This window comes from Grampus griseus (assembly GCF_964374135.1).
Source record: "Grampus griseus genome assembly, chromosome: 1".
Taxonomy (NCBI): domain Eukaryota; kingdom Metazoa; phylum Chordata; class Mammalia; order Artiodactyla; family Delphinidae; genus Grampus; species Grampus griseus.
Window position 1 is genome coordinate 182,256,192 of NC_139017.1, and position 12,011 is coordinate 182,268,202.

The 12,011-nt window shown below is 65.3% G+C and overlaps 1 protein-coding gene across 1 annotated transcript in view; it reads right to left on the minus strand.

Annotated features, from left to right (window-relative positions):
• The window catches only part of SKI (SKI proto-oncogene), a gene marked incomplete at both ends in the record, with an annotated part of 54,445 nt that extends 43,505 nt beyond the window's left edge, over positions 1-10,940 (minus strand). The window contains one exon of the mRNA XM_082667106.1: positions 9,972-10,940. Coding sequence (XP_082523232.1) covers positions 9,972-10,940 — 969 coding nt within the window. The remainder of the gene's footprint in view (positions 1-9,971) is intronic.
• Positions 10,941-12,011: the final 1,071 nt, after the last annotated feature.

A 12,011-nucleotide genomic window follows, 5' to 3' on the forward strand; every position in this document is an offset into this window, starting at 1 on the left:
AGAGATGCCCAGGACTGTGCACGCAGATTTAAGCACACAGTCACCCCACGCGACCAAAGATGCCAGAGAAGTACAGAGACACATCGTGTGCGTGAATAATTAAATGAAAGAAACAGGCCAGGGAGCTCGCTCTGAGCCACCAAATCTCCTACGAGAAACTCACCGGAAGTCCCAGGCGTCTGAGGAGATGCACTTGCGGTGACACTGATCTGAGCCACCTCAGGACCCAGGCCCTCCCCTCCCCTCCCCGCAGGGGCCGGTCAGCCAGTACAACCATTTCAGAAAACAGCTCAGCATGACCTCTGACCCAGCACAGCCCGTGCTCCAGACACACGTGCACACGCTTGCACCAAGGACGCTCCACACTCCTGTTCGCAGGCACTCCCAAGTCCATCGACACAAGAGTGGGGACAGGCTGGTGTGCGCCCAGCAACCAGGCCAGCAGACCGCGCGACAAGACCCAGGGGGAGCCAGCAGCCTCGCTGGACACAGGTCCAGACACGGGGACGTTCAGGATGGTGTCCGGGGGGGGGGGGGCAGGAAGCAGCTGGCAGGTGTGCATGACTTTCCGTGCTACCACGCGCGGTTGTGCTGAGGTTTCTGCGAGGGATCCGTGGTAAGATGCTCCCTGAAGCCTCACTTGTAATAACAAAAACGTGGCCCAACCCTCGGATGCAGAATAAACGCCAGGACCCTCAATACCACAGATTACTCGCAAAAATGCTACGTGGCTGTAAACACGCACAGACGTGCACAGAGATACGTGCACACAGGGGCGTGTGCCCAAGGGAGGGCTGTCACCCACTCGCAACGGCGGCCGCGGATCCTACAAGGCCCCCGCAGGGGACTGTGTCTGAGACGGCGGGGATCCAAACACAGGCCGGGGACCGGCTGGCACTAAGACATTCTCGACGATTTTGTCAGACGCGCTAATGGCAGAGTGGTGGTGATTTTCTCCAATTCTGTATCTGTTAGACGGATCTTGAAACACTTAAACATGAAGTGAGATAATGCCTGGGGTCTGCTTTTAAAGAGGAGGAAGGAGGGCTTCCCTGGTGGCGCAGTGGTTGAGAGTCCGCCTGCCGATGCAGGGGACGCGGGTTCGTGCCCCGGTCCGGGAAGATCCCACATGCCGCGGAGCGGCTGGGCCCATGAGCCATGGCCGCTGAGCCTGCGCGTCCGGAGCCTGTGCTCCGCAACGGGAGAGGCCACAACAGTGAGAGGCCGGCGTACCGCCAAAAAAAAACAAAACAAAAACAAATAAAAAGGAGGAAGGAGCTAGATGAAAAGAAACGAGTAACACGATGGCACGTGTGGAACCGGGTGTGTGGCTGCGTGAACTGACCTCCCGACTTCGGGGCACTCTTGAATCTCCCAGTTTATAAGTCACAGACATGTCACCATGGCACTGAGAGACAAGCGCTGGTCCCTTCAGGCGGTGGGCTCTGCTGGGCAGGATTCTGTTCCACTCACCCCATAGCAGCAAAGGCACAGGCCCAGGCGGCTCTGGAGCGTCTGCGACTCTCGCGAGCCCCAGGCACGGCCTGCGCCCCCATCCCTCTGCTCGCTTACAGCCGCCGCGGGGCCACGCTGCAGGGCTGCCTTGTGGAGTCCCGGCCACACTCCTCAGTCCCGGGGACCCCAGGGCCTCTGGCACGGGGACGCATGAGAGAAATCGCAACACAAGTGTAAGTGTTTAACAGAACGTTTAAAAGCCTAATTACGTACGTGATGCGTGAGAGGCCTCCAGCTCAGGTAGTTAAATCCCGAGGGGCACTAAAAACCACGGGAGACCCCCCCAAGTGACTCAAGACCACCTCAACAGCAGCAACAGGAAAATGAAAGCACGTTCTCCCCAAACAGGAGACTCCAACCTCCCCTGCAGGACACCCGCCCCGCGGCAGAGACTGGACACAGGGCCGGCCTCGGGCCGCACTGTCGGCTCGGTGGGGGGCGGCAGGAGTGGAGGCCTTCTTCCTTGCCATGGGGAAGGAGCGTGATTCGGAATCCCCGGGCCCTCACGGCAGACAGGGATGCCGGGGACCCAGCCCGCAGGGGTGCCAGCGCCGGGCAGGGCAGGGGCCGCGTTCTCGGTCCTCTGCAGTCGCACGCGTCGGCACACGGCCCAGCCCCAGCTCCACTGCAGGTGGCCGGACCCCGGCTGGGAGGAGGGTCCTGAGCGTCCCCCACCAGGGAGCCCAGGACCCCGCACGGCCGCTCAGGCCACGTGGAGCACAGCTTACCTCCTGGAGTGACGCGGGGCCAGCCCAGGGCCCACCTTGGTCTCACAGCCTAAAGAGCTTTATAAATGCAGAAAAGACCCACTAGGGTCAGGCAAGCTAGGCGACACTTATTACATACAAGGATGTTAAAAAAAAATCACAGTTTTGATAGTTCTGCAAAAAAAAACTTAGCAAATTTACAACAAAACTGTCAAGTAATTAAGGCTAGGCACTTCACACATGAACTTAAACTGCTAATTAAAATCCCCTCGCTTAATTGACTACATTTGCATATCATTCAACTTGGGAGTATAATTTTTTTAACGGTTTGGGCAACGTGGTTCGAACGCCAGGAAGCGGGAGGCGGCAGGTGAGGGGAGCCAGCAGCCCCAGGCGAGACCAGGGAGGGCAGGGCTGGGACCCCCGAGGCTTCACGCCAGGCCTGGGGTCCCCACCCCAGGTGCAGAAGGAAGTCAAGGCCAGCAGAGACCCCCGCCCCCAAGGCTCCCCCTTGCAGCCCAGCACCTCTACCTTGCCTTGACCTCCGGCGGGGAGGGGCCAGGGGATTCCAGAACTACCCATGGGACACATGCACCTGCCCCTCCTCCAGGGGCAGCACAGCGGCCCCCCGCCCCATCTGCCCCAACTCCGCCAGGGGCTCACGGAGCACCAGCCCACGGTTCCAGAGACACACCCGCCCCACAGGGGGCAACGTCTTGGAGTCAGACAACCACACCCGCCCACACCCGCCTCCCAGCCCAGCCTCACTCGCGGCGGCTGGAACACGAAGCACCGGGGCGCCGAGGCCCCACCGTCTCTAGGGCCCGGCCCGCGCCCAGCGGGTCCACATGAAGACTGTGCACCTTGCCGTCCACGGCTGGACCCGTGGGTCCCCGTGTGAGGCACCCCAGCCGCACGCAGGGTGAGAGGGGCTCTGCAGGGCCAACGGTCCGCCCCTCTTGTTCCAAGGGTGGAAGGGCAGCAGTGAGTTGACCCAAGAGGAGAACGCCGGGCAAACAGGAACGCGTCCACCAGGACGGGCCAGAGGAACCGTGAGCACGGCCGCGACCCCGGAGAGCGAGGAGGTCGGGTGTGAAGGCAGCACACGCGGCCACTGGCCAGCTCGCCTGTCACTGCCGCTGCCACGTGGATGCCTCGCCCACCCACCGGGCCTGAGCCACGAACCAGGGCCACGGCAACATGAAAGAACCCTGAGGTGTCAGAGAACAGACGTGGACCCAGAAAGCAGGCCACTCACAGGCCCAGTCACAGCCCCACAGGCCGTCCAGATACCCCCAGCCTCAGAGCCAGGTGGGCTGCCGGCCTCCCCAGGGCTGTTGGCAGTGGGTGTGGCTGGGACGGCCCATGATGTGGAGGTGGGCTCCCATGCTGGGGTGGTTTCCTGCACACGAAGCGGGACAGACCCTCGGCCCTCCCGGAACACGCTACGTGGCGCAGGAGAGGCACGGGGGCGCCCCTGCCCAGCTGGGAAGAGTGGGGTGCGGAGAAGACCGTGCCGCCAGGCCCAGGTTTTGGGCAGGTCCCCAGGCACCAATCACAACCACCTGGCTCCTGTGACGACGTGGCCAACAGCTCCTCGGGGGCTGAGGGAGGCCAGCGCGGGCACACAGGACCACCTGACACCCAGTGGCTGACCCCAAAATGCATCCATCGCCCCCACCTACAGTCCTGACATTCAACCCAGTTCCACGCTGCTGGCCACATCGCGGGGAGCCTACTTTCAACAAGAGATGTTCCTTTCGAAGTAGCCCACCAGCATCCCAGCGGAAGACACGTCGGGGCCGACGCCACACGAGACCTGTCCAGGGAGAGCGTCCCTCGAACCCCCCACGCAGACCCAAGCAAATGTGGAGCAGGGCGAGGACGCCCGACGCCTACAGGACAGCTCTGTCCACTCCCGGGAGAGCTCCCCGCTCTCTCCTTCTCTAGCCAGCCGCAGCCAAGCTGCCAGTAAACCTCGACGATTAGCGATTTCATGCCTCTATGAGTCATTCAACGAGTATTTATTCCAGGCCCGGAACTGGGGACCCAGCCGAGACCAACACCCCCCCATGAAGCCGACAACACAACCACAAACACACAACCCCAGAGCCGGCCGCAACAAGGGCTCCCCGGAGAGCCCAGACCGCGGGGCAGGCCTGACCGCTGCGGGCTGCGCGGCCCACAGAGCCACGCCAACTTCCTGAATTATCTGTAGCTGCAAAATCAAGAAGTCGCAGTGTTCTTTGAGGCTTTCTAAATCAAAAATGTAAAATCAGAGGAGACGCAAACGCCAAATACCCGACAGCGTCCTGTCTGCTCCCCCGGCCGTCCCACTGCACTGAAGCAGGGGCTTCTGGAAGCCAGCCCTGCGTTCACAGACGGCAGCATCAGAGCTGTGCTCTGCTCCCCCCCTGCCCTGAGGCTGCATGGGGGCCCGGGCCACGCTGGCACAGGTCACACCGTGGACACACATGCAGCCCAAGGCCCCGCCCGCCCCACTCCACTCACACGGACACACGGACACCGTTCGCAGTGCTAACCCAACTCCGACCAAAACCAGCTTCAGACCCCACCGCGTGGGCCCCACACTCCCGGAAACGACTTCCCGTCCCTTCTCTGAGGCTCGGATCGGCCCTCATTAACCCACGGATGCGTGTGGCCCAGAGCCCCCGCCCCGCGATCTCAGGGCCCAGCCCCCCTGGACTCGCCCCATCGCCCCATGACCAGTGGGCAGGAGGGAAGGAAGGGCCCTTGGAGGAATGGAGCCTTCTCCCTCTCCCGCAGCTCTCACAGATCTTAAGGAAATAATTCAGCCTCTGTATTTTAACTCAAAACAAAGAAACTTCTAAAAAACATTTCAGTTGAAACTTGCATAATTCTTCCAGTGGAGAAATCCTCCCCAACTTTCGCAATCCTTAGAAAGAGACACATTATTGCTGCTTGTGTAACAGTCTCCGGGCCACAGAGAGTCCGGCCGCCGGCCACGGACACCTCCCGCCAGACAGCCGGGGCGCAGGGCCCGGAAGCACCGCCTCCCCCAGGCCCTCCCGGCGCCCGGCGGTCACCCTCCCCAGACTTCCTCGTGGGCCTCGCCTGGCATCTCAGACAGACGGTACCCAGACGCGCTGCAACGAAGCGTGGGAGCCACTGGCCCTACTCTCGAAGCCCCGCGCCGACTGAGGGGTCCCGGGGGGCAGGAGGGTCGGAGGCGAGGGCCACTCAAGGACCCTGCTGCCCCCAGAGAGACGAGGGCCCCGCCCAGCTCCAAGGAGACGTCCTGGACATCGGCAGGATGGCTGAAGACGGGCAGAGGTGGCCCGCTCACTGCACAGAGACTGAGGGCCAGCCCCCCACGCCTTCCCTCCCTCACACACGGCTGACCACAGGGCTCAGGGCAGCAACCAGAGGCTCCTCAAGCTGCTGTTTCCCTTCTGACAAGGCCCCGGCCTCACTCTGGGGCCTTCGCGCTGAGGACCAGACGGACCCGCAGACCCTGTCCTCCTGCACAAGGGGCGGGGCCCGTCCAGGAGCCTGGCCTCGCATCATCGCCCGATGGCACCCCGCCTTCTCAGCTGAGCGTCCAAGGCCAGGGAATCACCATGGAGCCCCATGAAAACCTCGAGCAAAACAAGTGGACAAAGGGACAGCCGAGGGACTTCCCCGGCAGCCCAGGGGCTAAGATACCCGCTCCCAATGCAGGCGGCCCAGGTTCGATCCCTGGTTGGGGAACTAGCTCCCGCACGCATGCCGCAACTAAGACCCGGCGCGGCCAAGAAAAACAGATAGATAAACAGATAGATACACAGGTAGAGAAATAAATATCTTAGAGAAAAAACAGGACAGCCAAACCTCACATCTAGGGCCAAACCTGACGGCATCCGGTGAGCACAGCCCCCCCATGAGAGAGGGAGTGCCGGGAAAGGCATGCTGGCCAGAGTCCCTTCCAGCCTGTCGCACGCTCCTGACTCCATGCCCTCCCGTGGCCATTTCGGCTTGAACGCACAACACGCAGCCCGCTTAGAGGCCCAGATCTCCCTCCACCACAGCCACAGCCGATCCGCAACACACACCAAGAGACTCAACGCTCCTCCACGCCAACAGCCCGGCCGGGTCTCTACTTTGAGGAAGCACTGCTCTCTGACTAGAGAGCCGTCATCAGGTGACGCAGGGAAACCGTTCCAGCGCTAGGAATTCAGACAGACTGCACCGTGGACGCTCACACCACACACCACGGCGACCATCAGCCCACGAGCCCCTGGTGTGCAGGCAATTCTACAAACAAGACTCCTGCGAGGACTCAGCGTCTGAAGGACAGGGGCCAGCGAGCGACACCATCCCCGGTCTCCGGTCTGAGAAGCGGGACCCTCCGAAGGCACAGCAGTTCCCAGGAGCCCGTTTCTTAACCACACAAGGAACGGCCAGGCTCCAGCCCTGGGGAGACAGCACACCCCCACCCCGCCGCCTGCTCGGCCCGCGAGGAGCCCTCCCGCGGAACGAGGGGTGCGTCCCAGGCAGCAGCCAGGCTGGCAGCACCAACGTCCCGCCATGACTGATAGCAGCCGTACCGTTAAAACACCAGTCCAGTTTGGTTCAAACGCCATCAGATAAGGGACAGAGCCGACTGGGCAGAAGAAAAGGGGAGGGGGCCGTGGGAAGGCTCTGAGGCCCCCATCTCCTCGCCACACGTTCCCAGCAGCAAAAGGACACGTCCTCGCCCCGCCTATGACCTCATCACTTAAACACCCCCCAAAAAACACTGCCAATGGCCGCTACTTACTACAGTCCCCCTTTCACAAGTGAGGAAACTGAGGCAAACTTGCTCAAGGTCAGGCAGCTAGTGAGGAACGGAGCAAGGGACAGGGCGAGGACATGGGAGCAGCCCCGTGGGGCTCCACGTTCAGACCCGCCCAGCGCGGGACACCAAGGACAGCAGCCGGGGCCCCGGCAGCCCCAACAGCCGTGGGACGGCCGAGAGCACATCCTTGGGGCCCCCGTGGCGTGGGGGGCATCACTGAGAAGGGCCCCGGCTGGCACACATGGACGCGCCACCTTCAAGGGTTTCCAGCTCAGGCTGGAGCCCCGCCCCCCCACTCGGTCCCACGCTGGGATCGCCGCCCCACCGCAGTCAGGCCGCAGGCACGGCAGGGCAAGAGAAGGCCACTGGGCACCAGGACCCCACGAGAGCCCCTGGCCTCCGCCCACTGCTGACGGCAGAGGACCCGGCGACCCCTAGGCCCCCACAAAGAGTGCTGCCAGCACACTCTGTTCCTCTCTGCCCTCAGCCTTGGGAGACCAACAACATTAAACTAAACTACGAGAAAAGTGAAGAAATCAAAACACAACCCGTGAATAATCTGTCGAGCAGGGAGTGGGAGGGGTGAACAGAGGCGGGCAGGGCGCCGGGAGGGGGTCTTCCCAGGCAGCTTCTTCCAGAACAAGCAGGGTCTGGGCAGCCATGGGTCCCCCTGATCCTGAGGCTCAGACCCCCCCTTCTCACGGGTGGGGTGTCCCTGGCATGTAGACAGGCTGTGCTGGCGACTTCTGGAAAGAACCACGCACCCCAGAATTCCCAACCGCACAGTCACAGAGAGAAGGCAGTGAGCACAGTCCCGGGAACAGGATAGGCGGCGAGGCCGGCGGGAGGAGTGCCCCCCGAGGTACAGGAGTGGCAGGAAGGCACAGGAGCGTGTGAGCGGCCAGCCAGCCACACGGCCGAGGCCCGGAAGGAGGGACACCGGACCGCCGGTCCATACCACCACTGCGAGGATAGGCCGCGCTGACACTTCGGCCTGGGGACCCCAACAACCACTTACAGCGACCACATCTTCGTCATCACGGGGGAGATTTTTTTAACGGGTGAATGAGCTTTCTGAGCGGCGCTGGGGGGAGCACAGAAGGAGAAAGGGTGGTGCTGACCATCTGTTGAAATCACCAGGCACGAAAGCCCCCTCTGACCTCTTCTCTGGGACTGTGGCTCAGGGGACGGTCCTGCCTTCTCACCTGGCAGTCCCTGGGTCCACAAGCTGAGCCTACAGACACCCATGTCCAGAAGAGCGGAGCCTGCTGCAAGAGGGCTGAGGCCCGGGTCTGCAGCTGCAACAAAGAGCCCACCCCAGGAAGACAGCCACAAACATACACGACCCAGATTCGGACACAGACACAGACACACACCCTGTGAGACAAGCCCCTCTGCGTTCCACCCCGGGGTAAGCGACCCACCATGGGCTTCCCCTGTCGGCCAGAACCCAGCACCACCTTGCACACGGGGCTCCCTCGGGCCACGATGGCTGTCAAGGGGGCAGGCACCCCAAACAGAAAGGCCCCCAGTGTGCAGGGAGCGCCCACCATGCCACCCAGAGCCAGCTCCCAGTCTAAAACGAAGGGCCCGGCCAGCCGGCCGTTCCCAACAGCATACTCCCCCACCAGCGCTGCCCACTCAGACTGTCCCTCCCGCCCAATCCCAGCCCCATAGTCTGCAGACAGCTGCCACCTGGGCGCCAGCCTAGCCAAGGGCAGAAACACCACAAATCCACAAACGCACACGGTGGCCCCTCTGAGCGCAGGCGACAGGCCCTCACTTCCCCTCCCCTCCTCCGCTCCCTGAGACTCTGACACTCCGCTGGAGGGGCGCCCAGAGAAAACCGGGCGGGAGCATCTATTCACAGATTTGGAAAAAAAAAAGTTTGATGCAATAGCTGAATTAATTAGGCCTCCCAAGAATAGCTGAGCCAATGCAGCATTCTGTGTGTGCAATTTAATAAGCCTGGATATTTAAAAGAAAAGTTACAAATACTCGGGGAGAGGGGGGAGATGTCACAGACAGTTAGCGTGGACCCCACTGAATGGTTTCGGCGTCGAGTGGCCCGGGAGCTGCCAGGCTGGATCACACAGATCCTCCGTCTGGCAAACAACAGGGACTAGGCCAGCGGCCCTTCCCCGCGGCGCCCTTCAGCGTTTCAGAGAGAAGGAGAGAAGGAAACGTGCACATCCAAAACAAATCGCAGGCCGGCGGCTACCCTGACACTCGGGGCCCCGGGTGCCCGCTGACCAGTCCCCGAGCCCAGTGCCAAGGGGCCCTCGCCCCCGCACGGGGGACTCTGGGATTCACTCCCTGGCAGGCCAGGGCAGACACACAGAGCTGGAGTCGCCGAGTCTCGGCCCCCTGCCACCACGGCCCGAACACCTGGCTTCGGTTTAGTGTGTCTCCCAAACCTTCAAGGCACAAACAGGCCCTGCCCGGCCAAGTTGTCTGCTAGGACACAGGGGCAGGCGCCCCTCCGTGTGCCAGCCCGGGAGCGTTAGGGCCAGGGCGGGTCCCTTCCGCCAACTCGGCCTGGACACCTCCTTGGGCCCCAGGAAGGCCTGGGCTCCCGGCTCCAGCCTGGACGCGGCCGGTATCAAACTTCCCGGGACTCAGGGCAGAAGAGTCCGAGGTCTGAAGCCTGCCCCTGCCGGCCCAGCTGGGCACCGGCTATGGGCCTCAGGAAGGCTTCACCCACCCTGGCCAGCCCTCGAGGCCCCCAACCAGGCAAGCGGCTTGTCCTAGGAGTCGGACGGGAGGACCTTCCTCCCAGATACATGGCCATCTACGGGGACGCCAGCGCCACCCCAAATTTCCTTAAAACCAAACCAAACCCTGAGACGTGTAGGGGAGGCAGAGCCCCTGACCCAGGAGGAACCCCCACCCTCTCCGCAGCCCGCCCTCCTACTCACTCCCCGGGCCCGGCCGTGGCGCGGGACACTCACCCGGGGCACCCGCCGCTTGTACTTGTTGCCGTAGTCGAACTTCTCCTTGACGTCGTCCAGACAGCGGCCGAGGCGCGCCTGCTCCTCCTTGCCCGTGTAGTCCTGGCTGAGCAGGATGTAGGCCCGCCAGTTAGCCGAGTCGAAGCCCCAGTGGCAGGTCCGGTTCTCCAGGGCCTTGTGCGAGTGCACCACGAACTTGTGCGGTGGGTACATGAGGCGGCAGTCGAGGCACTGGATGCAGGCGGCGCTCGGGCTGTTGTAGAGCTCGGGCACCAGCAGCCCCTTGCACTTGCCGAAGCACTCGTGGTACACGCGCACGCTGCGCTCGCTGAGCTCCAGGCCCAGCGCCAGGCTGGCCGCCAGCTCCTTCTTGCAGGGCGGCGGGTAGGCGCCGCCGTACAGCAGCGCGTTGCACAGGCGCTCAGCGTCCGTCTTGGTGATGAGCCCGCACGAGGGCGCCGAGAAGGGCAGGATGCCCATGACTTTGAGGATCTCCAGCTGGTCGGCCGTGCAGCGCGAGCAGTAGATGTGCAGCTCGTCGCACACCGAGTTGATCTGCTGCAGCGAGAAGTCGCGCAGCACCGAGTTGAGGATCTGCGGCAGACAGAGGCGCTTCTCGCCGCCCACCACGAAGCACGAGATGGTCTCGCCCTCCAGCACGGTCTCGCAGCGCTCTGTGGAGCGGTCGGACGGCATGAAGAAGGGCCCGGGCAGGACGGGCGGCGGCGGCTGGATGGCGGGCAGGTGCAGCACCGGCGGCGGCTCGGCAGCCGCGGGCACCGGCGCCGGCACCGCAGCCGCGCCCGCCTCCTTGGAGCTCTCCTTCTTGTAGGCCTCCTGCGCCCAGCGCGCCGAGAAGGCGGCCGGGCCGCCCAGCGAGCTCATGGAGCTCAGGTGGAACTGCTCCAGCGTCTTCTGCAGCCCCGGGTGCGGCTGGAAGCCGCCGCGGCCGCCCGCCGCCGCCTCCATGGTGCGCTCCGGCTCCCCAGGCCGCTCCCGCTCCCGCGCGCCCGGGCCCCCGCGGCCCCCGCCGCTGCCCCGCGCGCCCCGGCGGCGCCCCCGGCCCCGGCCCCGGCCTCCCCCCGCCGCCGGCTCCCGGCCGATCACGGCCGCGGCCTCGGCCTCGCCCGGCGGAGCGAAGGGGAAGGCGGGCGGGGCGAAGGGGTCCCGCCGCTGGAGCCCGCCGCCGCCCGGGCCCGGCGCCACATCCACGCGCCCCGCGCCGCGCCCGCCGCCGCCGCCGCCGCCGCCGCCCGGGCCCCCCGCGCGCCCCCCGCGCGCCCCCCGGGCCCTAGGCGCGGGGCATGCCCCAGCGCGCGCCGCCAACGCCAACGCCAACGCTCGCGGGCCCGGGGCTCGCGGGGGGCGCGCGGGCAGGTGCCGGCGCCGCGAGGCGCGAATCGCCGCGGCGACCGAGGCCGAGGGGCCCGGGAGGAGCGGGGGCGCGGGCGCGGGGCCCGCCGGGCCGTCCTCGCGCGGCGCGCCGCCGCCGCCGCCCCGCTCCTCCCACCGCGCGGCGCCCGCCCGGCTCGTCCCGGCGGCGCTGGCCGGCCGCGTCGCGCCCGCCGCCGGCCTCCCGGCCCGGCCCGCGCCCACCCCGCCGCCCGCGCCCGGCTCCGCGGCCTGCCCGCCCGCCCGCGCGCGCGCGCGCGGCTTCCGGGACGGCGGAGCGCCTGTGGGGCGGCCTCAGACCGCGGCGGCGGCGGCGGCGCGGGGCTCGGCGTACATCCTCCCGGCGGCTCGCTCCAGCTCGGACTGAGCGCCGGGCGCTGAGCTCACGCCGCCGCCCCGCCCCGCGCCCCGCCCCGCCCCGCGCCGCCGCCCCGCCCCGCGCGTCGTCTGGGGCCGCGCGCCCGCCTCAGCCGAGCGCCGGCCAGGAATGCGCCCGCCCCCCGGTCCGGCTCTTCCAGGAACGCGCGCTCCCCCCGCCCGCGCTCGGCGCTCCGCCGCACTCGGCCGTGCTTGGGCCCGCCCGCCGGCCCGGGACTCGGGCCCGCTCGGCTGTGCTCGGGCACGCCCGGCCGCTACTCGGCTCCGCTC